Source organism: Poecilia reticulata, chromosome 17 (assembly GCF_904066995.2).
Source record: "Poecilia reticulata chromosome 17, P_reticulata-male-v2, whole genome shotgun sequence".
NCBI classification, from domain to species: domain Eukaryota; kingdom Metazoa; phylum Chordata; class Actinopteri; order Cyprinodontiformes; family Poeciliidae; genus Poecilia; species Poecilia reticulata.
This window is the reverse complement of record NC_088846.1, coordinates 4,590,650-4,614,090: the sequence shown is the minus strand read 5'-3', so window position 1 is coordinate 4,614,090 and position 23,441 is coordinate 4,590,650. Positions and strand designations below refer to the sequence as shown.

At 37.3% G+C, this 23,441-nt stretch overlaps 3 protein-coding genes across 4 annotated transcripts; 2 read left to right on the top strand and 1 right to left on the bottom strand.

The window, feature by feature from the left end:
• Nucleotides 1–1,588: 1,588 nt before the first annotated feature.
• setd9 (SET domain containing 9) lies at nucleotides 1,589–2,481 on the bottom strand. The gene has a single exon (XM_008433295.3). It carries the CDS (start codon nucleotides 2,479–2,481, stop codon nucleotides 1,645–1,647), a length of 837 nt encoding a protein of 278 aa, XP_008431517.1. The 3' UTR covers nucleotides 1,589–1,644.
• On the top strand, nucleotides 2,450–9,101 carry dcun1d1 (DCN1, defective in cullin neddylation 1, domain containing 1 (S. cerevisiae)). 2 transcript variants are annotated; one of them, XM_017309807.2, is made up of 8 exons: nucleotides 2,450–2,587; nucleotides 3,089–3,185; nucleotides 4,331–4,544; nucleotides 5,350–5,518; nucleotides 6,251–6,381; nucleotides 6,459–6,541; nucleotides 8,351–8,447; nucleotides 8,554–9,101. In XM_017309807.2, the coding sequence occupies exons 2-8, from the start codon at nucleotides 3,183–3,185 to the stop codon at nucleotides 8,628–8,630; spliced, it is 774 nt and encodes a 257-aa protein (XP_017165296.1). In that variant the 5' UTR covers nucleotides 2,450–2,587; nucleotides 3,089–3,182; the 3' UTR covers nucleotides 8,631–9,101. The 2 variants fall into 2 exon arrangements, with proteins under 2 accessions (XP_017165296.1, XP_008431519.1); XM_008433297.2 differs by lacking the exon at nucleotides 2,450–2,587 and adding an exon at nucleotides 2,902–2,999.
• A 1,091-nt stretch (nucleotides 9,102–10,192) lies between these two features.
• On the top strand, nucleotides 10,193–22,474 carry ccdc39 (coiled-coil domain 39 molecular ruler complex subunit). The gene is made up of 20 exons (XM_008433298.3): nucleotides 10,193–10,411; nucleotides 11,545–11,664; nucleotides 12,932–13,078; nucleotides 13,160–13,318; nucleotides 13,396–13,488; nucleotides 14,321–14,449; nucleotides 14,543–14,734; nucleotides 14,820–14,923; nucleotides 15,002–15,134; nucleotides 15,401–15,595; nucleotides 15,704–15,868; nucleotides 15,959–16,096; nucleotides 17,216–17,424; nucleotides 18,258–18,375; nucleotides 18,452–18,611; nucleotides 18,714–18,820; nucleotides 19,937–20,077; nucleotides 21,134–21,313; nucleotides 21,398–21,486; nucleotides 22,114–22,474. Exons 1-20 carry the CDS (start codon nucleotides 10,286–10,288, stop codon nucleotides 22,292–22,294), a joined length of 2,886 nt encoding a protein of 961 aa, XP_008431520.2. The 5' UTR covers nucleotides 10,193–10,285; the 3' UTR covers nucleotides 22,295–22,474.
• Nucleotides 22,475–23,441: the final 967 nt, after the last annotated feature.

The following is a 23,441-nucleotide window of genomic DNA, read 5'->3' as shown; positions in this document are numbered from 1 at the left end:
TAGAACATCTGCATAGTGCAGCATGAGATTAAAGAACATTATTATTATTATTATTATTATTATTATTATTATTATTATTTCTACAATATTCCAGTACTAGCAATTGCCTAAATTATTTTATAGAGGGAAAATCTGTATGAATGTTGTCTTTAAGTTGTGATGCTCATCTGCCACAATTTTTGAAAATGTTCAACAGACCCTGAGGCAACCTGGTACAGCTGTGTCAAATTAGGCTACATCATCCCTGTCACTATATATTTACTGGTATAAATATATCAGTATATTGTTGCTTCTCCGAGTCTAAACATTTGAAAAACTTGAATTCATATCAGGTTAATATGAATCTAGTTTTACTGCAAATCACTAAAGCAATCTACATTTTCTCAAACAGAAAAACAAAACAGTATAAAAATAAGGAAATTTTTTTTCTCTTCACTGTCTACAGTCCTTAACATTTTTACTGTAGACATAAACCAGGAGAATAATACATGCAACACAAGCACCAACATAAAGGCCATCAGGACAGATGAGGATACAGGGTCACTCTATTGAGAGTAAAACTCCAACGCAGGAAATGTTTTTTATTTTCCAAGCAATGCTTGTCTAACAAGGCCAAATGTTTGTCCCTGCCAGGGCCTGACTTTAACGGAGGAGGTGATAAAAGGCCCTGGTGGTGACAGACTTCTCCAAACTGAGTAACCCACACAAAGGCCAGAGGAACAGCAACAGCCTCCCCTGGATGAGCTGACCAAGTCTTCTCCCAAGCTGAACCGTCCATCCAGCATACTTTGACAGGAAGTAATTTTGGGAGAACTAAAAGGCACCACAGAAAAAAATTAATTTATAAACACACAAAGCCTTTCAACAGTATGTATTATTCTTGATCCATTACAACCATATTATCAATGTCTTATATTTGTTTTTGGGGTGATATGCTGGACTAATGCAAATCTTCTTCTTGTGGTTGGTTCCATATGCATTTCGATTTATTTATCTCAGATCATTGTTAGTCTTTTCCCCTTGGTTTGTAATTTCTTTTTGTCTAATTCACCTTCCCATAGTCTGCCTGTTTGCTCTCCTAATCCCGATTAACTCATCTGCATTCAATGTCTCTCTATTCCTCCCTCAATATAAGAGTATAAACTCACCTGTTTTCATTGTTCATTGTGCTAACTACAAACAAAATCTTACCAAGTAATTTCGGTCTAGTTTCTAGTGCAAATATCTTAATGCACTTGAAATAATGCAAAACCAACTTAACTAGCTATTATTTAACTTATAACAAGACATTTTTCCCCATGTCATAAGTGAAATCTTTTTACAACCTGGCACATTTATATCAATATTAATGAATTATTGTCTCTAAGCAAACACCTGATGCTTAAACATTACTTATATGTTAGTTTTGTCTCATTTCAAGTGTACTATATTTGCACAAGAAACTAAACCAAAATTACTTGGTAATATTTTGTGTGAGTGTGTGTTTTTTGTTGTTTTTTTGTTTGTTTTTTTGCAGTGTACCACAATGCACGTGAGTATTAGGTCAAATAAAAATCGCAGTGGATTAATAAAATCTCGAGAAGCCTGCTTATTGTGTTCATTTTTGTTCTTTATTTATTTTTGGTAAGAAAAATGTGAATATTTTCAGCGCACAATGGTGTAATAGTTGGAGAAAAGTTCCTCTCCTGGTCTTATGTCTCTGAGCGACACCAGGACCACACAGCGCAGAGGTCTCTGAGTACAGTGCTGGCTGTAGTTGACGTTCGGCAGATACTGGCGGAGCTCCAGCGGAAAGCTGTCCGGGACGTCGTACTCCTGGTAGCAGACATTGGCGGGCCTTTCGTCGGAGCAGTTGTTGACGTACTGACCCACGGCCAGTGGGTTGAGCGGATTGTCCGTCAGCCAGCTGGCGTCACTTGTCAGGTATGGACCCAATCTGTCCCTGCCACTGCACGACCTGAACACCATCCTGGAGATGCCTCTGTCATTCCCATCCACCAGGAGCCCGTCAATACAGCGGAACACGAAGGGGTTTCTGATGGACTGAAGGAGGATGGGCTCGTAGGGCTGATAAATTGTACCAGGATACATGGCAACTGTTGCTCCTTTGGGTACAAATCCTCTGGTGACAAACACCCCGGTTCCTGCAAAGGCTAAAGAACTGGGCCTCCTCTCGATGCAGAATCCCAGAGTTTGAAACAGAACGTCTCCTTCGTTCTGCTCCTGGTGAAGTGGAAACCGGGGCGTGAAGTTGGCGTGGGTTCCCAGGAGCAGCCCCCCGCTGTTCCTGAGGAGGGCTCTGAAGAGCCCCAGTAGGCTCTGTGAGACCTGCTCATCTGGGATCACTTTGTCTTCTGAGGGCTCCGTCACCCGCCGCAGGGTCTTCTCATTCTTGGACAGGTTAAACACAACCCAGGGCACGAAGCGGTGTCTGTAAGATCTCCATTTCTCCCGAAACCGCCGGAAAGCCGCTGTAAACATCCAGGAACAAAACGGGACAAGGAAGCAGTTTGCGTGCTGTGTTCACGTTGCCTCAAAAGGGAACGGAGAAGTACGTCACACCCGGTACGGCGTATTCGAGCTACAGGTGGGAAAATTAAAAATAATAACAATAAAAGCAGGTCGGAAACCATAGTTTGCGACGTAGTTGGTAATTTGTAATACTAACTACTGGTAGAAATAAAAGCGAATTATTAGAAGGGCTGCTACATTTTACATACGCTACATTGTATATAAACATTGTGCCTTGTGTTCAGCCATGTTGAACACAAGGCTGCTTGAACGCATTCCATTTTGCAAGAACTTTGTAAAAACATTTCTATCTTTCGCTTTCTCTCTCTACACCTCTCTTCCCTTACTAGGAACTCGACACTAGGTATTCCGAGCACAACTTGAACGCACTTGCGCTCTTACGTCACTTCCGAAAAGTTTTGTATCAGTTTAGCTTTTTTTAAAAATCAAAGTTTAATATAAGATGTTTAATTGTCTGGGTTGAACAGGTATATCCAACGGTTTAATACAACTTATAAATATAGTTTTACATTTGACACGACTGACCGTTTGTGTGTGTTTTACTTTTATTTTGAAGCGTAACTTTGCAACCGGAAAAAGGCTTACAGTTCAATTTGTAAAAACTCAGTTGCTAGCTGGATGGGAGAGAAGAAAGTCTGCTCGAGACAAACATGGTAAGAAAGTTCTGTCTTTTTTGGTTTCTAATTAGAATAGTAGTAGTTTGAGTGGGTTCAATAAGGCACCTCTCTTTAAAATAGCGAAACCAAATGTAGCTCGTCTTGTTAGCGTAAGTATCTAACCCCCTGTTTAGTTAGCTTGCTGTAGGGCAGGGGTGTCAAACTCCAGTCCTCAAGGGCCACTGTCCTGCAGTTTTTAGATGTGCCACAGATACAAAACACTGGAATGAAATGGCTTAATTACCTCCTTCTTGTGTAGATAAGTTATCCAAAGCCTTGCTAATGACCTAATTATTCTATTCTGGTGTGGGGCAACAGAGGCACATCTAAAAGTTGCAGTGCAGTGGCCCTCCAGGACTGGAGTTTGACACCTGTGCTCTAGAAACTCCTCATTCTACTGCGATACCAGTCATGAATTCTCGTGTCCTGATTGTTGTTCACTAACAGTAATGATAAGTTGACTGGTATAATATAGTACATTATAAGTAGTTTAGTATAGCATTTTCTTAGTGGTTCTCCTTCCAGTTAGCTCGCTGTTTGTGTAGTTATTGTTGTTGATGTAGCTAAATGCCAGAAGTACCACAGTAGTTTTTTATAGACTATATTGCACCTGTGAGACGAATAAGATTGCAGACTACAAACCAGGCCATTGTGTTGAATTTCAATACCTAATCCTACACATGCTACCATTAAAGAACTGTCAGATATTTCTGTAAACAAACTCCTAATTCGTATTGAAGGTGTTGTAGTAATTAATCCTTAGAATCAGGAATGGAACAATCTTAAAGTATGTGTGAAGGCAAGTAACCTGGTACTTTTAGAATTATAGTGTGTGTTTTAATTAAAATTGGAAGTAAGTACACTTAATAATCATGTGCATGTCTCATTCATTTGAATGTGTCAAAAGTCAAATGTATTTTTGGTTATTTAAATGTAATATTCATTTGTTTAAAATGCAAACTTATGTTAAAATTGTAGATAATTATTGTTTTTCTTTTTCGCGTTTAAGTGTGGTCATAAAATATAACATGTAGTAATTTCATGTTTCTTGTGCTATATGGAGACCTTACATTAAAAAAAACATTTGTACATAATTAATAATTGCATTATTTTATTGTGTGTTGTGTTTTTCTTCACTGCAGAACAAGCTGAAGTCCTTCCAGAAGGACAAAGTTCGTCAGTTTATCATTTTTACACAATCCAATGAGAAGACTGCGGTGGCCTGCTTGACTCAGAATGACTGGAAGCTAGACGTTGCCACGGACAAGTTTTTCCAGAACCCAGAGCTCTACGTTTCAAATACTAAGGGGAGCTTGGACAAGAAGAGGCTGGAGCAGCTGTTCAGCAGATACAGAGGTAAACAAGATGCAGGGTTTCCCCCAGTGTATTATAAGTCTGGCGGGCCACCAGGCTTTACTTGTGCCCCCACCAGGCTAGGCATTTTTTATTTATTTAAGACTTTCTAAAATGTTTGCATTTTTTAAGTCTTTATAGTTGGTGTTCAGGTATTAATATTCCCATCTTTCAATAATAGATAATTAGCAAGTGATATTTTCAAAGTTCCTGTCAACTTTAAACATTTTTTTAACTCAAAAAAACACAATGGGCTGCTGGATGAATGACTGCCCTAGCACCCAACCACCGGGCTTAGCAAGTTTTCTGGGGGGAATCTTAAAGATGGACAACTCATGGTAACAACCCCCCCATCTCCAAAGAAAAAATATAAAATATCTAAACAGAAATGACTCTGTTTAGGTTGAAGAAGAGTTTCAAATAAATTAAATATTTTATTTAACGATTGCAAATAAAATAATACCTGTTGATTGAAATTGGTTCAGTGTTCAAAACATTTTTCAGTGTAACAAGTTCATTTTAGGTGCAACAATGTACTAACTAGTAATTTTTGCAATTCAACTGAATGGAATTTATTAAAAACTAGTTTACCAATTCTTAGTCTTATTTATTTATTTTTTTTGCAGTGGCAGAAAGCATTGAGCATTCCTTTCAGATGCTGTATTATAATAACTGTGAACACTGATGTTGATCAAGTTTTTTTCTCTTAAACTCTGCTGTATCCTTTTATCATCAATGGTCAAATTAAGAACCATGTACTTCTACTCATCTATCACGTAATTCCACATTTTTCCACTCCTGTTTTTAGACCCTCACGATCACAACAAAATAGGCGTTGATGGGATCCAGCTGTTCTGCGATGACCTGGGTCTGAATCCGGCCAGTATCAGTGTCCTCCTCATAGCGTGGAAGTTCAGAGCAGCAACACAGTGCGAATTTTCCAGACAGGAGTTCATGGATGGCATGACCGAACTGGGGTGAGAACATTTTGTTATTTAATTGGGAGGGAAAAATCCTTTTGTGAAGTGTTTGTCCATCAAACAACAGCATGAGTTTCCATTGATCTTAAATTTATGACAATACATTTGCATGCCAATAAAAAAAAAGAAAATAAAAAATCATGTCTTTTGATACAAACTTCAGGGTTTCACCAGAAAGCGTGGTGGTAGGGGCCCCAATGGTCCTCCATGTTTTTGAGTAAAAATTTTTCAGAGGAAATTTGAAAATCTGACTAGACAATTATGTGTTGCAGGAAAACAAGTGTCCAAAAATGTTTCATCTAGCCTATTGGGAGCGCATGTAAAGCCTGGTGACCCGCCAGGCTTAATACACTGACATTTTTGTGTTGGAATGAGTTTTCTGGCTTAAGTTAAAAGTAGTGTATTTCAACAGAAACACATTTTTTTTGCATCATGTTTATCACATGACACGTGTCGTGATACACAATTGGATGTTGCTACTGGCGAAATAGATGAAGAAGACGACAGGAAGTGACAGGAGGATGACAGGGAGGCATGGTTTTCAATAACGTATCGGATGAACAAACTTATTCACGTGATTTTAACTGCATTTCTTATTTAATCTAAATACCGCAATTGCGAAATTGTGTATTCCCCCTGACCCCGGACATTAGTGGAATATTGACAAAGGTTTGCGCACATTTGTAATGGAAACTGTTGGTGAAACAAATCCTTTCTGTTCTTTCACAGGTGTGACAGCACAGAGAAGCTGAAATCTCAGCTGCCAAAGATGGAGCAGGAGTTAAAGGACCAGGGCAAATTTAAAGGCTTTTACCAGTTTACATTTGATTTTGCCAAGAATCCTGGTCAGAAGGGATTAGGTAAGAATCACCTGCGTCCCAGCATGTTTGTTTTCTCCGCCACGGTTCTACTGACCTCCTGCTGGTTTTCATCACAGATCTAGATATGGCGATTGCATACTGGAATTTAGTCCTGACTGGGAGATTCAAGTTCTTGGATTTGTGGAACCAGTTCTTACTTGTAAGTTGAAATTCTGATATACATCTAGGTGGAAATTTTCTCAAAAAGTAAAAAAACATGCGCGCACACACGCACACACACACGCGCACACACACACACACACTAGTAACCCAGACAGGAGTGGACTCGCCAAAACAGGAAGAGTCTTGTCTCTAAATGAGGTCAGCTGGAAAGAGTTAAGACATTTCTGATGTCAATTGTTCATGCCTGGCTATACATTAGGAACAAAGGTTTAATAATCATATCTACCTAGCTTGTTCTTAATGTGTGCTGACATTGTACAGAATGTAAATGCTAATTTGACTCTGTTGAGCTTTTTATCATGTTATAATGTTATTCCCTCATTGAAAACATACTGGAATGTTGCCTTAATTCTTTCATGCCTGTTTGAGAAATCCTTTAATCTCCCATGGCAACCACTCAGCTGTGAAAAACGTCTGGATGGACATGGCCCCACTCTCAAGACAAAGCTCCTTCTCTGAGCTGCAGTTTCCATGTTTACAGCTTCTGCCTCACAGCTCCTTCAGACTAGCCAGCAGCAATTAGCAAACACCTGGTGGAACTGCAGAGCTAAGTATAGGAGCTGCTTTTCAGTGAATTGCTTTTAAAAACATTGCTGAAGGGTTAACAGAGGAGCCATGTTCCTGAAGGCAGAGTTTCAGCAAAGAGACAGAGGCCCAATATCAAGGTATTAAATATCAAAGTCAAAATTCTTTTAAATTATATTTGATATATATATTTTAAAAACAACTGAAGACAAAATAGTTACTTGACTTTGCAAGCCTGTGCACACTGTGTCAGACTGAAACATGGATGTGGCAGCATCACATTGTAGGGATGTTTTGCTGTATCAGGGGCCGATCTAGAACATAACGCCAATATTTTTGGGGTGTCCATCAAAGTGTAATCTTAATCTCGTAGAAAATCAGTGGACAGAGCTGAAAATTCTTGAGTGAGCGACGTAACATGTATGTAGTATTTTTATTTTTAATAGTGCAAATACTGAGGACATATTTAGAAACTTCTGAATTTGAGGAAAATTTTAATACGTATTCAAGTAGCTTAGCAAATAGGAAGTACATGTCTTGGTTCTTGCTCATCTTAAACAGAAAGTTTAGTCTGATCTAATGTTGATCAAAAATTTAAATATCAACTGTATTTGTTTAAACATTAATTAGCTTGAAGTTATCTTTCACAAAGTGGGGAGAAAAATCATATTTTGTTATTTGCTGTCCACTTCTTGTTACTTCTATCACAATAACAAATTTTGCTCGACGATAAATTGTCCCAGATGTTATTGTGATAAACATTTATACTGCTGTTTTGAGAAGAATTTTAATGATGATGGCATAAAAATGTAGAAACACATTCTCATAGATCAATACAATTTAAATTTTAATGGACTTTTAACAGTAGAACTGGAAAACAGTTTAAATATCCAAAATAAATAAAACGGCATAAATGACAAATAAGTCTCTGTAAACACAACTGTCTTTCAAAAAAAGGGAAGTTGAGACCAAAGCACCAAACTGAAGACTTTTGTCATCCAAGCTTGAGAGACAGAGAGAGAGAAAAGAAAAAATAACTTGTGCAAATTGAAATGATTGAGTTGGTTTTAATTCATCATGCAATTAATTGATTTATTTATTGTGATAGGCCTGTTTCTGGTTTCTCAGTAGTATATGCATACATGCAACTACCTGTGAAGTTTCTCTAAAGCAGTGGGTTAAAATGAAAAGCCAAATGGGAAAAAAAAATCGCTTGGACTTGCTTTCTCTGTAATTGCTAATATTGTGCATTTGATTACAGGAGCACCACAAGAAATCTATTCCTAAGGACACTTGGAATCTCTTATTAGACTTCAGCACAATGATCACAGATGACATGTCGAATTATGACGAAGAAGGTCAGGGAAACTGCTCACTCAATGATCCGGATAGAAAATCCTTCAGCCTTTTTTTTTTTTTTTTTTTTGGCACACCTTCATGTTCTGCCTTGTTCTTCCCCAACAGGAGCCTGGCCCGTCCTCATAGATGACTTTGTAGAATTTGCACGGTCGCACATCGGGACTAAAAGCTCCGCAGTTTGAGGTTCAACTGATGGACGAGTTCACAGCTGGATGGCTTGTTGAGCACGCCAAGCAGGGATTATGACGCCTTTCAAACACTCAGGACTAAAATGTTTTTTCACATCAGAGACTTTATATAAGTGTGTTTGTAACCTGCAGAGGAAAAAATAAAGGCCCACCTTTATTGTTTGTGGTTGATGAGTTTAAAGACTTCAGGATGTTTTATGTGCGCTCAAGCCAGCTGGAGAACCATCACCGTTTCCCGGTTACGGTCGTCTTTAAAGAACATGTGGCTTTACTTAGAAATTCTATTGTAAATTCTTGGCTTCATAAAGGGATATTGTCTTTTAATACTGATATACATTTGTTTTTGTTTTTTTTGTGTTATGATGCATTTGTATGTCAAGCCAGTTTAAAGCACTGGAATTTTTAAACACGGTACTGTTTAAAAATAATTGTTAAGGGATAAATAAAAGTGACCATCTGCTCTCATTTTTTTATCCTCATTTTAAGAAGTCAACTTAGTGGAAGCAGCATGAATTTAAATCATATATATTCCAGTTTTAAATGCATAATTTTTAAACATTTTATTTTTGAATCTCACATTTGTGGCATACCTATGGACAGACATTATCTTCGATTCTTTAATAAAAAATATTCCCTTCTGATGTGAAAACTATGGAGTGCCCAACATGATACATTGTTGAACTTTTTTTTAATAGCTCAAATGAATTTGAAATGATCATGTTTATTGTTGCATGTATTTCATAATTTTTCATTTGCTGGTATTTAAAGGCTTATTCAAAAAATCATTAATGAAGACAAGGTTATGTGAAAATCGCATAGAATTAATGCCAGATTTAGTTTATATCTGCTGCAGTGCATCATGTGCTGCTTCACACAATAAAACTACAGTACCGTAATAATACAATTTTATATGTATTTGTTAAATTACGTTTCCTATTTACAAACAGTGTAATACTTATGTTACTTGTTTTCATTTTTAATTATGGAACACATGGTCATTTATGATCATTGTTGCAATTTTTGGAACATACTTCATTTAAGTTTCCAGTTTCATTTTTAACTGAGGGGTAGTTGTGCCACTTTTTAAAAAAAATCTGTTTAATCTATGCATTTACCAAAAAGGTGTATTTTTGTTAACTTGTAAAGGATGCATTTAGGTGATTGTGTCACCTTTTTTGAATTATAGCCTGTTATATTTCTTATTGAAGTCACACGAAATAAGCAGTTTCTCTCGCTTATTTAGCCATTGTCTGTTTTAATATAATTTGACTTGTTATAAAATCTATCACTTTCAGTTATGGTTAATATTTACAGACCAGACTTAAGAATTGTATTATTTAATTATTTGTAATTAACGTCACTTTTCCTCAACAATATGACCTAATGTAAGTATTAATTTGTAAACAATTAGTGACAGACTGAAGTACAAATTTTATTATGTATTAAAACATTACTTTGTGGCACTTTTTGATCTACAGAGGAAACGCAGCAAGACGTTGAGCTCTTCCTTTCTGGTCGCGCGCAGCCCTCTTGTGGTGATGTAAGCGCGTGCGGTTGCCACGGGTGACTACTAACAGTGTAAAGGACAGAAACTGCTTCCCTGTTTCAGGACGTTTCGGAAGTCTTTGCTGTCAAGCAGGACAGAAAAAATGGCTGACTCTGATTTTAATCAGTTTAATAACCCTGATTTAGACAAAATATTATCTGAAATTGGCTGGGATTATACCTTTGCTCTTCCTGAACTGAGCGATGCCAACAGAGCTCTGCTGGAGGAGGTAAGGCAGCCACGGACAGTTAACAAAACTCCCTCGAGCTACCTTTGTACGCGCAGCATATATTTTACTCAAATGTATTATAAGTTTAAGCTAAGTATAGATATCTGTCCGGTGGCTAAATATGAATATTAAAAGTAGAACTGTAGCAAAACAGGTCTTCAGCGTGAAACGTTATAGCGTTTAAAAGCACCAAACGTTTGAGAGCTGATTATCAGTTATTTGAGAAGTAGAAGTAAACTCTTAAATTGCCAAACAATGTAATTTACATTGAATGTGTTTTCTTTATTGTTTAATTTGAAGGATATTTTGCTTATTTTAGGAAGTTGTTACTCAGGCATTTTCTTGTTGTCTTTTGTTAACTTAATGGAGCATGATCTCTAATTGGGGCCTGCCATAGCAATACATAGGGACAGCTGTCTGAAACATTTATCAGTTATATTTATCGGTTACAACTGCAGAAACGCAGAGTGTAACTGACACTAACTGCCGCCCCGTTAGAGTGTGAGTTAGGGTGGATTTTTGACAAGAAGATGGTAGAAGATCAAAGGAAGTAAGTACTATATGACTCATGAAACTTGATACCCCTTAACTGACAACCACATTGGACTGTCAAAATAAGAGCATCACATTTTTCACAGCAGGTGATTGCTATTTTTGTATGACTGGTTTAACCCAACCGATGTTACACACGGGATTAGCGAGGCCCTTTAAAATGAAGCCTACTGAACATTTCAAAATAAAAGCTTCAATACTCCTCTCAGGTTTGTGCTGGAGGTAAGGTGAGGAGATGGTGGTGAAAAATATACTTTTCTGGTTCCAATAGATACTAAAGTAAAACAGGCTGAACTTAATTCAGCAAAAAATATTAATTTTGAGTTTCAGCATTAGAAAACTGTATCCATTGAGCTGGATGGATACAGCTCAATGGATGGTGGTGTTTTAGAAAGCCAAGTTGTGCTATCATCCTTGTATCAACAGTTCAGTATGCTGCTGGTGGTGTAATGGCATGGCATGTGTTTTTCTGTCACCGTTTGGACCCTATACCAATTGAACGTCAACTGAAGTCTACAGTCTACCTGTTTATTGTCGTTGACCATGTCCATTCCTTTAACATTCCTTTTTGTCGACAACAGGTTTATAAAGCTGAGATGGAGGTTCTGCGACAGGAGAATGAAATTAAGAAAATTAAAGATAGACAGGATCTTCTTAATGAAAGCCTCCAGAGGAGTACACTACAGCTGGTTAACACTGAGGTGAGTGTGTTGGAACTAACCTTATGTTATAAATGTACCACATACACTGGCTTTTAGAAGTATATGCCAATGTTGAAATATCAAGTTATTGTGATTTAAAACAGCATAAATAATGGAAATGTTTCTATTATTACATTATGTACAATTTTACTTTAGAATGAATTCATGCATTGACCCAGTTGCACATAAGTAAACTTACAGATTCAGCTTTTAGTCTTCTTGAGTTCCTACCTGTTGTTATTTCTATTCTGATTAAACTGAAGTAGAGACCAGCCATGCTAGTAGGACGTAGCCTCCCATAGCTTACACCACTGATTGCACAGAAGTTGCAAGTCGATTTACAATCAGGAAAATCCTGAAACATTTCTGTCAGAATTATCCTGGATATACAGGATGACACTGAATACCAGAGCCGAATGTTGTGGAAAATATAAGAAAACAGAAACTTAACAAAAATCAAACTTTTCTCCAACACTGATGAAAAGATGAGGCTCAACTGGTCAAAGAGGCTGCCAGCAACACCAAAGGACCTGTTGGTGTGTCCTAGGAGGGGCATACATGGCAATTATCAATTCAATTAAAAAGAGCTCCAACAACAAAGATATTTATTGTCTTTAATCTGTTATTCAGGTTATTCAACCATCAGATTGGTGTAAAGTGCTGCCCTCCCCGTTTAGCTTTCAAGTGTTTCAGGATCTGCTGATCATTGATGGATCTTCTGTAGAAATGTAGACTGTGGACGCTGACATTAGCATTGGGGACGTCTGCGCTGCTGCTACATGTTTAGAGTTGAAATGCTACGTTCGGCTTGAATAGTTTCGCTGATAGGCTAACTTCTTTCAGCACAATTTGAACACAACCATTATTTTTTCCAGCCTCCCATCAAATCACTTTTGGAAGCAACAATTAACCCCCCGTGAGTCAAAAGAAGCGGCTTTGTCATCCATTGCTGATGTTTATGCGTCAGAAATGCAGGAAAGGAAATAATTATGTTACAATTTTTAATGCATTAAAATCTTACAGCAGTTAAGTCCTAGTCTTTGGTGTATTTTTCTGCTGAATTGTACAGGATATATGTGTCACTTTGTGTGGGTCAAAAGTGACCCACACAAATCATTTATCATGACACTAATACTGAACTTTGGTAGAAAGTTCAGTATTAGTGTCAGACAGTGACACTGTCTGACTGTGGGTTAGTGTCTGTCCATTGCATGGTGTTTTAGAAAGCCAAGTTGTGCTATCATATTGTCTGTTTGACTGCGTACAGACTCTGTTGAAGGCAAACGAAAAAGAGCTTGAGGTGACGAAGCATCTGAAAACCCTGGCAGAGAGAGAGCAGGAGCGCTATGGTCAGCTGACAGCTCTGGCCAACAAAGAGATAAAGTCTTCATACGAGAAGATGGACAGGATAGAGGTCTGAACACTGCATGACTTGAAGAAGAGAAACCAATACAGTAGCGAAATGTACCTCTGATTCTTCTTTCTGTGTCTTCAGAAAAGCCAGCTAAAGGCAACACAGACTCTGGAGGAGCTGCGGCTTCAGATGGACCTGGACCAACAGACCATGGAGAACCTCTTAGTGGAGGCGGCTAAAAAGGATGACGACTTAATGGTCATCATGAAATACACCCAAATGGACGAGCATAAGATCAAGGTTGTTAAGCAACACTTGCAGCTTTGGCGTCATCCGTGTGCCTCCTCAACTAACAGCCATCTGTGTGTCTCATTTAGTCACTCTTTCTGAGTATAGAGAAGAAGACTCTGGAGGTCAAAGAAAACCGCAAAGCACTTGACAGAGAGCTAACAGAGACTAGGTCTGCGCAGGTAATGTAAGAACACACAGCAATCACACTGCGCATGTTACTGAATGTATTAGTTTGGTATGGAAAATATTGACCTGGCGTTTGTTTCAGTATTCAATTTACTTTGTGGTCCTTGTGTTTTTTTTCTTTTTTTCTATAGCGGAAATTAGTCTGCATTCGGAGTAGGTGTACAACTAATGATTGTTTTTGTAATTGATTAATCTATTGATTATTGCTTAATCGTTTTAAAAATTGTAAAATTTTTTGAAACGTGCCAATTTAAAAAAAAAAGGTCAATCTGCATATTTTCATTTAACCACCTTAGCTTTTAATAGCAACATGCAATAAAAGATGCAAATAAACAAATAATTCAATTGCTTTTTTAAACAGGAATATATATATATATATAAATTTATTAAGTGAAGCATACCAGAAATAACATGTCTTATGTTTCATTATAACATGACATTTTCCCATGTTATAAGCTAAATAATACCACTGGAGCTAGTACTTTTTCATCAATATTAAGGAATTATTTGCTTAAACAAATATTCTATATCTTGCTGAAAAGTTACTTGTAAGTTACTCTTGTCTTATTTCAAGTGTACTGAGAAAATTGTCCAAGAACCAGACCACAAATGCATGATAAGATTTTGTGCTTTTGTAGTGTTCTTTCAGCAAATGGCGTTTTTTTTTGAGCCTGCATATTGCAGTTAACCATTAATTGATTACTAAGTTATTTGACAATTATTTCAGTAATCGATTCATCGCGATTTAAACGATTAATAGTTTCATTGCTAATTTGGAGGCCTTCTTTGTAGTTTTCTATTATTCTGAACATTTTGTCCATGCAGCTAGCGTTGGATAAGACCATAGAAAATATACAGCAAGCTCGCGCTGAGATCCAGCACCTCTTCCACCTGTGTGAAAACACCATCAAGCAGAAAAAGCAACTCGACTCAGACATGGAGCGATGCTCACTTGTAAGACGTCTACAGCCGGCTTAACTTAACTGTATTTCTACACCAAACGGGACTTTTGCAGCAAAAGCTTATTGTTTTTTCTTTTCATTACAGAAAATCGCTCAGGGCAGGCAGACAACCAGGGAAAAGAACACCTGTGTTGCAGAAATGAAGCACAAGCTGGACACAGAGAGGAACAACAACAGAGAGCTGCAGAGGAACATCGCCACGACAAGGATGCAGAAGTCCATCCTACGGCAGGAACTGAAGAAACACCAGGAAAACCTGGCCAGGATGCAGGTTGAGGTCAGTTTCTTAAAGCACACACCGCTCATGTTTGCTTTTGTCATTCGTGACTTGTAATTTTTTTAAAGACTTCTTTACCCTGCAGCTTGATAGTTACAAGACCACGCTGAATCAACACAGGGGTGATATGAAGTCTGTTACATCCCAAATCGCCAGGATGAAGATGGACAAGAACATCAACAACGAAAAGTCAGTGAGATATGAGGAAACATCTCTGAATCTAAGACCCCGCATGTTACTGCATGTTACTGCATGTTTGTGTTGTAGGTTACTAGAGAGTGAGGGCTACAATGCTGCTCTGCAGGAGAAGCTGAGGCTTATGACAGAGAGCGCTCTGAGTGAGGAGGAGAGAGCCGCTCACATGGAGCAGATCCTGCTGGAGGCAGAACAGGACATGAAGGTGTGCCACCGGGACACGGACCACTTGCTGCTCTTATCTGCTTCTTTCTTAAAACAAACAAACAAAAATCTTTATTCTCAGCTTGTGTGTGTCCAGATATATTTATTGACATTTACTTTATTTTCACCTGAAACTAAATTAGCACATTAATCCAAAACATATTTTAATTTGAAATGTTTTTTTCTTTTTTTAGTCTACATTTGTTTTTTTTGTATGAAAAAGATTCACTCAGTCAGTCTAATTCCTTCCTTCCTTCCCTCCTACAGATGCTGGAAGCTCAGCAGCAAGACCTCATGGAGGAGCTGTTCCGCCAGAAACAAAATTTCCAAAGTGCCAAAACGAAAGAGAAGAATCTATTAGCCCTGACGTCCAAGAATAAGTTCACCATAACTAACTTGCTGAGCCAGCTCACTAAGATGGAGAACACACTCATCAGACAGCAGATGATCAGCAACAATCAGGTATGTTGACAAAAAAAATCATACACACAAATATAGCACCCTGCACTCAAACTGTTCGGCTTTTTCTACTTTGTGTTTTGATTTCGTTCTCTGCTCTGTTCTGGGTAGGAGGCAAAGATACTGATGCTTCAGAGGAAAGTAGCTCAGCTGTCAGGCGCCATTCACACCGATGAAAGCGAGATACTGGAGGTGAAGGTTAATGAGCTGACCACCAATCTGGAAGACAAGAAGGAGACGGCCAAAATACTCAAGATTGCACTCAGTGAATGTGAGGTCTGTCTGAAAAGCACTTCTTCAAAGATTTGCCTTTAAAGTTCCAGTGGAGTTAATACATTTTACATATGGCGAGTGTGTCTCTGGCAGATCGACATCCGCTGTGCGAAGAAAGAGATGGAGAAGTTAGAGACTCAGAAGAAAGACCTGACTGAGCAGGTTGACTGCCTGTTGGTGCTTTGTGTCAACAAAGAAAAGGAGTTGAAGAAGCTCAAACTGAAGAAGCAGGTGAGTGACGTGCCATTCCAGATACCGTTAAATGTTAAGCATCTAAAGAGGGAACAATGGGCCAGGGGAAACTAACTCAGGAATAGTTTTTGGCTGGCTTAAACAAATACAGAAAGAACCAGAAGTTCTTACAGTATTTTCCTTACCTTTCTGTGTGAAGTTAAATTACACCAGTAGCGTCCAAACATTTTGGTCCACAATCCCAAAGTTGAAAGTATTCACTGGCCATATTGTTTTTCTAACTTATGCTAAATCATTTTGTTGTGCCTTTTTTAATCTGCTCAGCAATAAATTAAGCAAGCAATATTTTAAAGAAACAAAAGACGGAATTTCTTTTGTCTTAATAAAAGGCGGGCAGATTCTTAAGTTTTTAAGTTAGTTTTTCTTTTCAGTTTATTGGATCTAGAAAGCTTATTCCAAGAAACAAAAGTGAGAACATTTTTTCAACAAAAACATGTTAACCAAATACAAAATTTAATAGAAGAATTAATTTGCTCTAATCATGCTTTGGTAAAAAAAAAAAAGTACTGGATATAGTCCTACTTACTATTAAATTAAAATGAAAAGAAAGCACAACTATTGAGAGAAACTACTTTATGCCAAACATCTGCTCTGGAAGATGTTTAATTAATTTAAATTACTTAAATGTGTCAAACAATCAATTTCTTCAACTTTACAATTATGTTCTGCTTTGTGTTAATCTGTCACATCAAATCTCAAAAGATGTGTTACAATTTGTCATTTTAACATGAAGGAAATCTAAATACCTTTGTGTGGTGTGTGTCTTCATTTTTGCGTAAAAATGGGTGAAGTTATGAGAGCACAATGAACAGTAAATGTCTTAGATGAGTCTAAAGCATGATAATATTGAGTCATATTGAATTTAATCCATACATGAATTGTACTTTACTAGGATCATTACATCTGCTCATGTAGGATCATAAAAGGAATTTAATTATTATGTTTTTGTTTTGAACTAAAGACAGGATTGCAGGAATGTTTGCAGTCTGGAAAAGCGACCTGGCTTCTTTTCTTAGTGAAAAAAAGGTGTATAGTGTGGCTACTATTGGGGGAAGAAAATGATCATGAATCATAAGTTATTTGTGTATTTTCCATCAGGATGGCTTAGTGAACAACAACCTTTTGAAGGCAGAGGTGAAGCGCATCAGAGATATCATCTATAAAGATGCGGACAGCATGATGTCATGGGAGATGAGAAAGTTAGAGCTGGAGAAAGCCATGAAAGAGCGGGAGGAAGAGATTCACGTTTACTCCGAAATGCTCAGACATCAGCTCAAGATTACCGAGCAGGACAGGCTGAAACTGAGGTAAGAAAACCTGTGCACTATATACTCTACATTTATCGTATCGTTTATCATTTATTGTTTATCATTTATCGTGAAAAAAGGTCTAAGCGTGATAAGAATTTGATTTAACGTTGTCCTGATAAATTTCAGTTATTGAAAAAGAACAAAACTGACAGTATGATCGAAATTTTTTTTTTCCAATTTCTCCATTGTTCACGAGAGCATCAATAAATATCATTCAATTTGAAAATATGATTAAATGCAGTCACAGTGAGCAGCTTAGTGATATAAATCACACTTTAAAAATGGGAATAGCGCTATAACTCGATAAATCAGTCAATCGAGTGTATTTGTGTATCACATTTCAGCAATAAGGCAGCTCATAATCTTGAAAATATAAAAACATCATCAAAACATTCATCAAAATTACATTTTGTCAACTGCCATTGTTAACAATCATCAATAAACATAAAATATGTTGGTTAATGTAACATTTATTATGGGTCAAAAGTAACTCTAAACACGTTTCTTGATTTAAAGGAACTCAGTGTTTCGGCTGTTTTGCAGTTTTCTGTAAGTTTGTTCCAGATTTGAGGCACATAGAAGCTGAGTGCTATATAAATGCAGTGCCAGGCAGTTACCTAAAGAATAAATAATAAATAGTCTTTTTTATTGTCATCATTTTCCTTATCACCACAATGCCACAAAATATAACAGTGAAATTTTAAGACCATATCACTCATCGCTGCTGTATATAGAAATGATGCTCGAATGTGTTATTTTAATCATGTTTTTAAATTAAATTAAAAGTTTGCATAAATGACATGTTAGGTTAATTTGTCCTCTTATTCCAGCATGGAATTAAATGAAGAATTATCCAAAGTCGAAACGGTGAAGAACCGCTTTGAGATCATGGAAAGTTCACTGGCGGGCTCTGAGGGCGAGAAGTCCCAGATTTACTACATCACTAAGGTGAGACGCCTTTCACACTGTTGTCTTCCCTGCACACCAAAAACGTCTTGAATTTGCTGTGTGTTTTCTCCACCAGGCCTCGCTGGACAAGGAGGAACTCAGACGGAAGTCAGAAGAAATGAGGGCGCACATGCACAGGATGGAGCTTGAAACCGAGGCTCTGAAGAACACCATCCAGTTGTTCTCTGGTCGATGCTCTGATTACAGCAGCAGCCTCAGGAAAATTAAGAAATTCAGTACGTCTGGCGGGAAATTCTGGAAGCGGAAACGCAGCTCTTGTGCTTGTGAAAGTTGCCTTATGTTTTGGTCAAAACCAACACTGATTATGTTTGTTAAAGGTGAAGAGTACCAGGAAAAGGAGCAGCTGGAGGAAGAGCTGAAGTCCGCCGAGAAAATGCTGAAGTCTAAGAAGAAGCAAATTCAAGAGCTCCACCAGAAAATTCAGGTTCTGTGAAAAACAAGTCGGCTGATTCTCTATACGGTTTAGGCGAAAAGCAAGTGAATGTCAGAAACTGGTGATCAGAAATGTTAACATAAACTGAACAACAGCTAAATATTGCTTATTACAATGTGCGATTTATCAACAAAAAAAAAGGGGGTTGGGGTGGAGAAACAATAATCTATATTAGCCTGATCAGTGATAACCCACTAATCAAATTTTTAATGGAGTTAATTGCAGGTCTGTAATTAATTAATCACATTTTCATCAAAAACCATTTTATTTTCAATTCAAAATGCATTTTTGCTGCTAAAATATTGAATAAACAGACATTTGAGCTCAACAATAACAACATTTTTTGAAGGATGGAATCCATTCAACTTTCAAGTGTTTCAGGAAGCCCTGATCATTCATGTGACTTATTTAAAAATATATATTTTAGAAGTTTGAACTGTGGACGCTGATTGTTTAGCATTGAGATGCTATTCTAGGCTTGAATAGCTTTGCTGATTGGCTAATTCGTTTTAGCACAACTTGAACACAACAGTCGTTGTTTTCCAGATTTATTTTTGAAGCAAAAATTTCCCCCCCACTTGTCCATCGTTGCTATTTGCGGATGTTGCCTATGCATCACATTTATCTAGTCATATAAACTAATTAGACAAATACTGATGTTTTAGCACCTCTATTTCTCTTTTTGATGATAATTTTCTGCTTACAGCTAATAAAAACACAACAATTAAAATTAGAATATTACATGAGACCAAAACAAACCTATTTTTAAAAATAGAAATGTGTCTTTAAGGAGAAGTGTTTGATAGCTGCTCAGAGGTTGTCTTCAAAAGAAACTTTTAATCTGACAAACAGCGTCATATTCTAAATTGTGGAATAGAGGTGCTGTTATCCATGTTATTCTTATTCGTGGTTCTCATTTCCTGCATGTGGAAATAATTGTTACTGTAATTCAAAATCCAGCTGAGACTATCATGACTACAATAACCCAGCTCTGGGACTCATGTCACACCCATCTGGTGTGAATCTCTGTCTGGGTGAAAACCTTTGTGCCTTTTGTGCGCGCGCGTCTGTTTATGTGTGTGTCTTTGTACCGGCCTCCATTTGCAGGACATGAACAACACCTGGGAGAGCCTCGTGCTAGAAGAGAAGGTGGAGAAGGAAAAGATACATCACATGCATGGTCTTATTGGTAATCTGAACAAAGAAGCAGCTTCTGTGCAGGAGAGACTTGGCAGAGTCAAGAATCAGGTCGGAGAAGAAGTTGTGACACTTTGATAAACACTTTTTACATCTATCTGTACAGGCAGTTACAGTTGGAACAGAATAAGATACAGGTTTCCAAAACAATTTGGCATTTTAAAGAAAATATCTATCTATCTATCTATCTATCTATCTATCTATCTATCTATCTATCTATCTATCTATCTATCTATCTATCTATCTATCTATCTATCTATCTATCTATCTATCTATCTATCTATCTATCTATCTATCTATCTATCTATCTATCTATCTATCTATCTATCTATCTATCTATCTATCTATCTATCTATCTATCTATCTATCTATCTATCTATCTATCTATCTATCTATCTATCTATCTATCTATCTATCTATCTATCTATCTATCTATCTATTTATCTATCTATCTATCTATCTATCTATCTATCTATCTATCTATCTATCTATCTATCTATCTATCTATCTATCTATCTATCTATCTATCTATCTATCTATCTATCTATCTATCTATCTATCTATCTATCTATCTATCTATCTATCTATCTATCTATCTATCTATCTATCTATCTATCTATCTATCTATCTATCTATCTATCTATCTATCTATCTATCTATCTATCTATCTATCTATCTATCTATCTATCTATCTATCTATCTATCTATCTATCTATCTATCTATCTATCTATCTATCTATCTATCTATTTATCTATCTATCTATCTATCTATCTATCTATCTATCTATCTATCTATCTATCTATCTATCTATCTATCTATCTATCTATCTATGATTTTAGATCTATCTATGATTTTAGAGGGTGTCCTCTAAAATCAAGGGTTGCTGGTATCTATCTCCAGCTAACGTTCCGGGCGAGGGGCGGGGTCACCCTGGACAGGTCACCAGTCTGTCGCAGCACAACTCCATATTAAAATTTTATTTGAACTTTGACCTGAATTTATCCTTCTAAAGTCTTGGTTAGATTTTAAAATGTTTTCATGAGTCACATTTCTGAGGTTTATCTTATATTATTGTTTGTGTTTGTCCAACTGTTTGTTTTTTTTAGTTCATCAAACTGACCAGAGAGATTCGCTCAGCACAAAGAACCAGCAGTGAAACTCTTGAGGAGCAAGACATCAAACTGAAAGAGTTAAAGCAGTTCGACAAATCTATCAACAATATGTTGAATAAGGCCATGCAGGAGGATCCTGAGCTCAGACCTATTCTGGAGGAAAGCTTTCAGAAGGTTTTGGCGTTATTTAGCATGATTCAGGAATCTAGTATGATAGGACTGTTAAAGTTTACTGCTCCTCTCTTCTGTTCCTCTCAGGCCAATCTGCAGCTTCCACCTCCAGCCACCAAACTCAGCACCCAGGGTAGCCTCAAGATGAGCGGTGCTAAAAGCTCCCTGACTTTCAGGTCAAACTTTACATCTGTGGTTTGTGTTGTAAATGTCTGACATAAATAGACGTTAAGTTTGCTTTCGGATGGGAGAACTGTTGCCCTATTTAGGAAAATTGGCGTCTTTAATAGTGTACGTCATGCAACAAGCAACTTGAATTTGAAGAACAAGAATTAGGCACACAAGTTGGTGTTAGATTTTAGATTATTTCTTATCCGCAATATGAGAAAACCTCACTTTTGTTGCCAATCCAGATATGACCTGGGCAAAAAAGAAACTGCAGAAATCTACAAACAGACCCAGAAAATTTCACAATTTTTGTTATTCTTGATGGTAATACAACCACTCCCAATTTTATAGTTTTTTTCAGTCTTAATTTCCACTCAATGTGGCTACAAACAGTCTTAAATTTGATTTTCTGAAACATTTATATGCCCTGATTCTGCTTACCACTGCACAACCAAATATTAAATCCACAAGAAATTAAAACTTAAGTATTTTCAATCTTTTATCTGCCCACCATGGCAAAAAAAAAAAAAAAAACCAACACCCTTCAAGTAAATGATTAAAGCTCTCAATCATTTTGATATTCATGTCTTTGATGAGTGGCTCTGACAACTCTGTGTCTTCCTGATGCTTTCCAGGTCTTCTGAGTCGTCATCTAGCCGCAGCCATTCAAAATCTTTGTCTGTCTCTCCCTGGGTAAAAACGGTGAACCTGAACCTGGATCTGAGTGGTGTCTATCCTTCTCTCACTTCTCCTACAAGTCCCAGCTCTTCAAGCAGCAGTGACAGCTACTCCAGCAAAAAGACGAAGAAGCCGTAGCTGATTTTGTAAAATCAAAAATGTTGATTTTACATTGATTTTTCATTCCTTACGGATGTGAAGTTTTGTGCATTGTTCATAAATATGTAATGTGTTTTGCCCAGTTTAGGTTGCTGTGGTTTTCTGAGTTGTGATTATCTATTGAACACGAAGATGCACCAATAAAAGTAAAAAGATGAATTTTTTTTTTCTTCATGTTTTTATTTTAAGGTGCTAAAGGCTAGAAAGTGCATAAATAACTTCAGTGACATCATTTATTCACTGCAATTCGTTTAGTATAAACTCTTTCTGATTAACTCCAGCTTCTTTGTCTATAGTTTGACCTGACATATCTTTAATAGGTTCACAAGAGAGCATTAGCCGGTGTTAGCTGGTGGACGGGGCTAATGTTGATCTTGTCTGAAATTTGTGGCCGCGCAGGACTGCAGTGAGCTCTCTTGTGAACTTAGTAAGAGATATTTGAGACCAAACTAGAGATATAGATGCCGAAGTAGCTGAACAAAAGTTTGTAGGAAACAAATTATAAGAACTTATTAAAGTTATTCTCACTCTTCCATGATTAAGACTCGAAGCAGCCCTAATCCCGCCCACTTATTGGTTTGGTCTCAGTGCTGCACTGAGAAGTAGCTTGTACAATGAGCTCAGCAGATACGCAGTTCCACCAGCTAATTGCTTCTGGCTAGTCTGAAGGAGCTGAGTTGGGGATGGCCGCTCTGTGAGGCAGCAGCTAAAATACTTGGAAACTGCATCTCTGAGGAGGAGCTTCATCTCGAAGGCAGAGCTAGGTCCACCTAGGCATTTTTCATAGCTGAATGGTTGCCACGGGAGATCAAAGTACTTCTCAAACATGAAAGAAAGAATCAAAGCAACAGTCCAGGTTTTTTTTTTTTTGACGAAGGAATGACAACATGTAAAGCTCAGAAAAGTGGATTTTACATAATACTGCCCCTTTAACAGTTGGTGTTAAATACAACTCTCATTTCCTTTACATAATTCTGTAAAACACATCACACTTGTGATGAAGCTTCATGGAAGTTCTTCTTTGTTACTTATGAGACACACCTTGTTGTAAAGGCGCAGTTTCCTTGAATAGACCAAATCCTAGCCAGACGCTCAGCAGCACCAGAAGGATCCGTTTCCTTTTGGC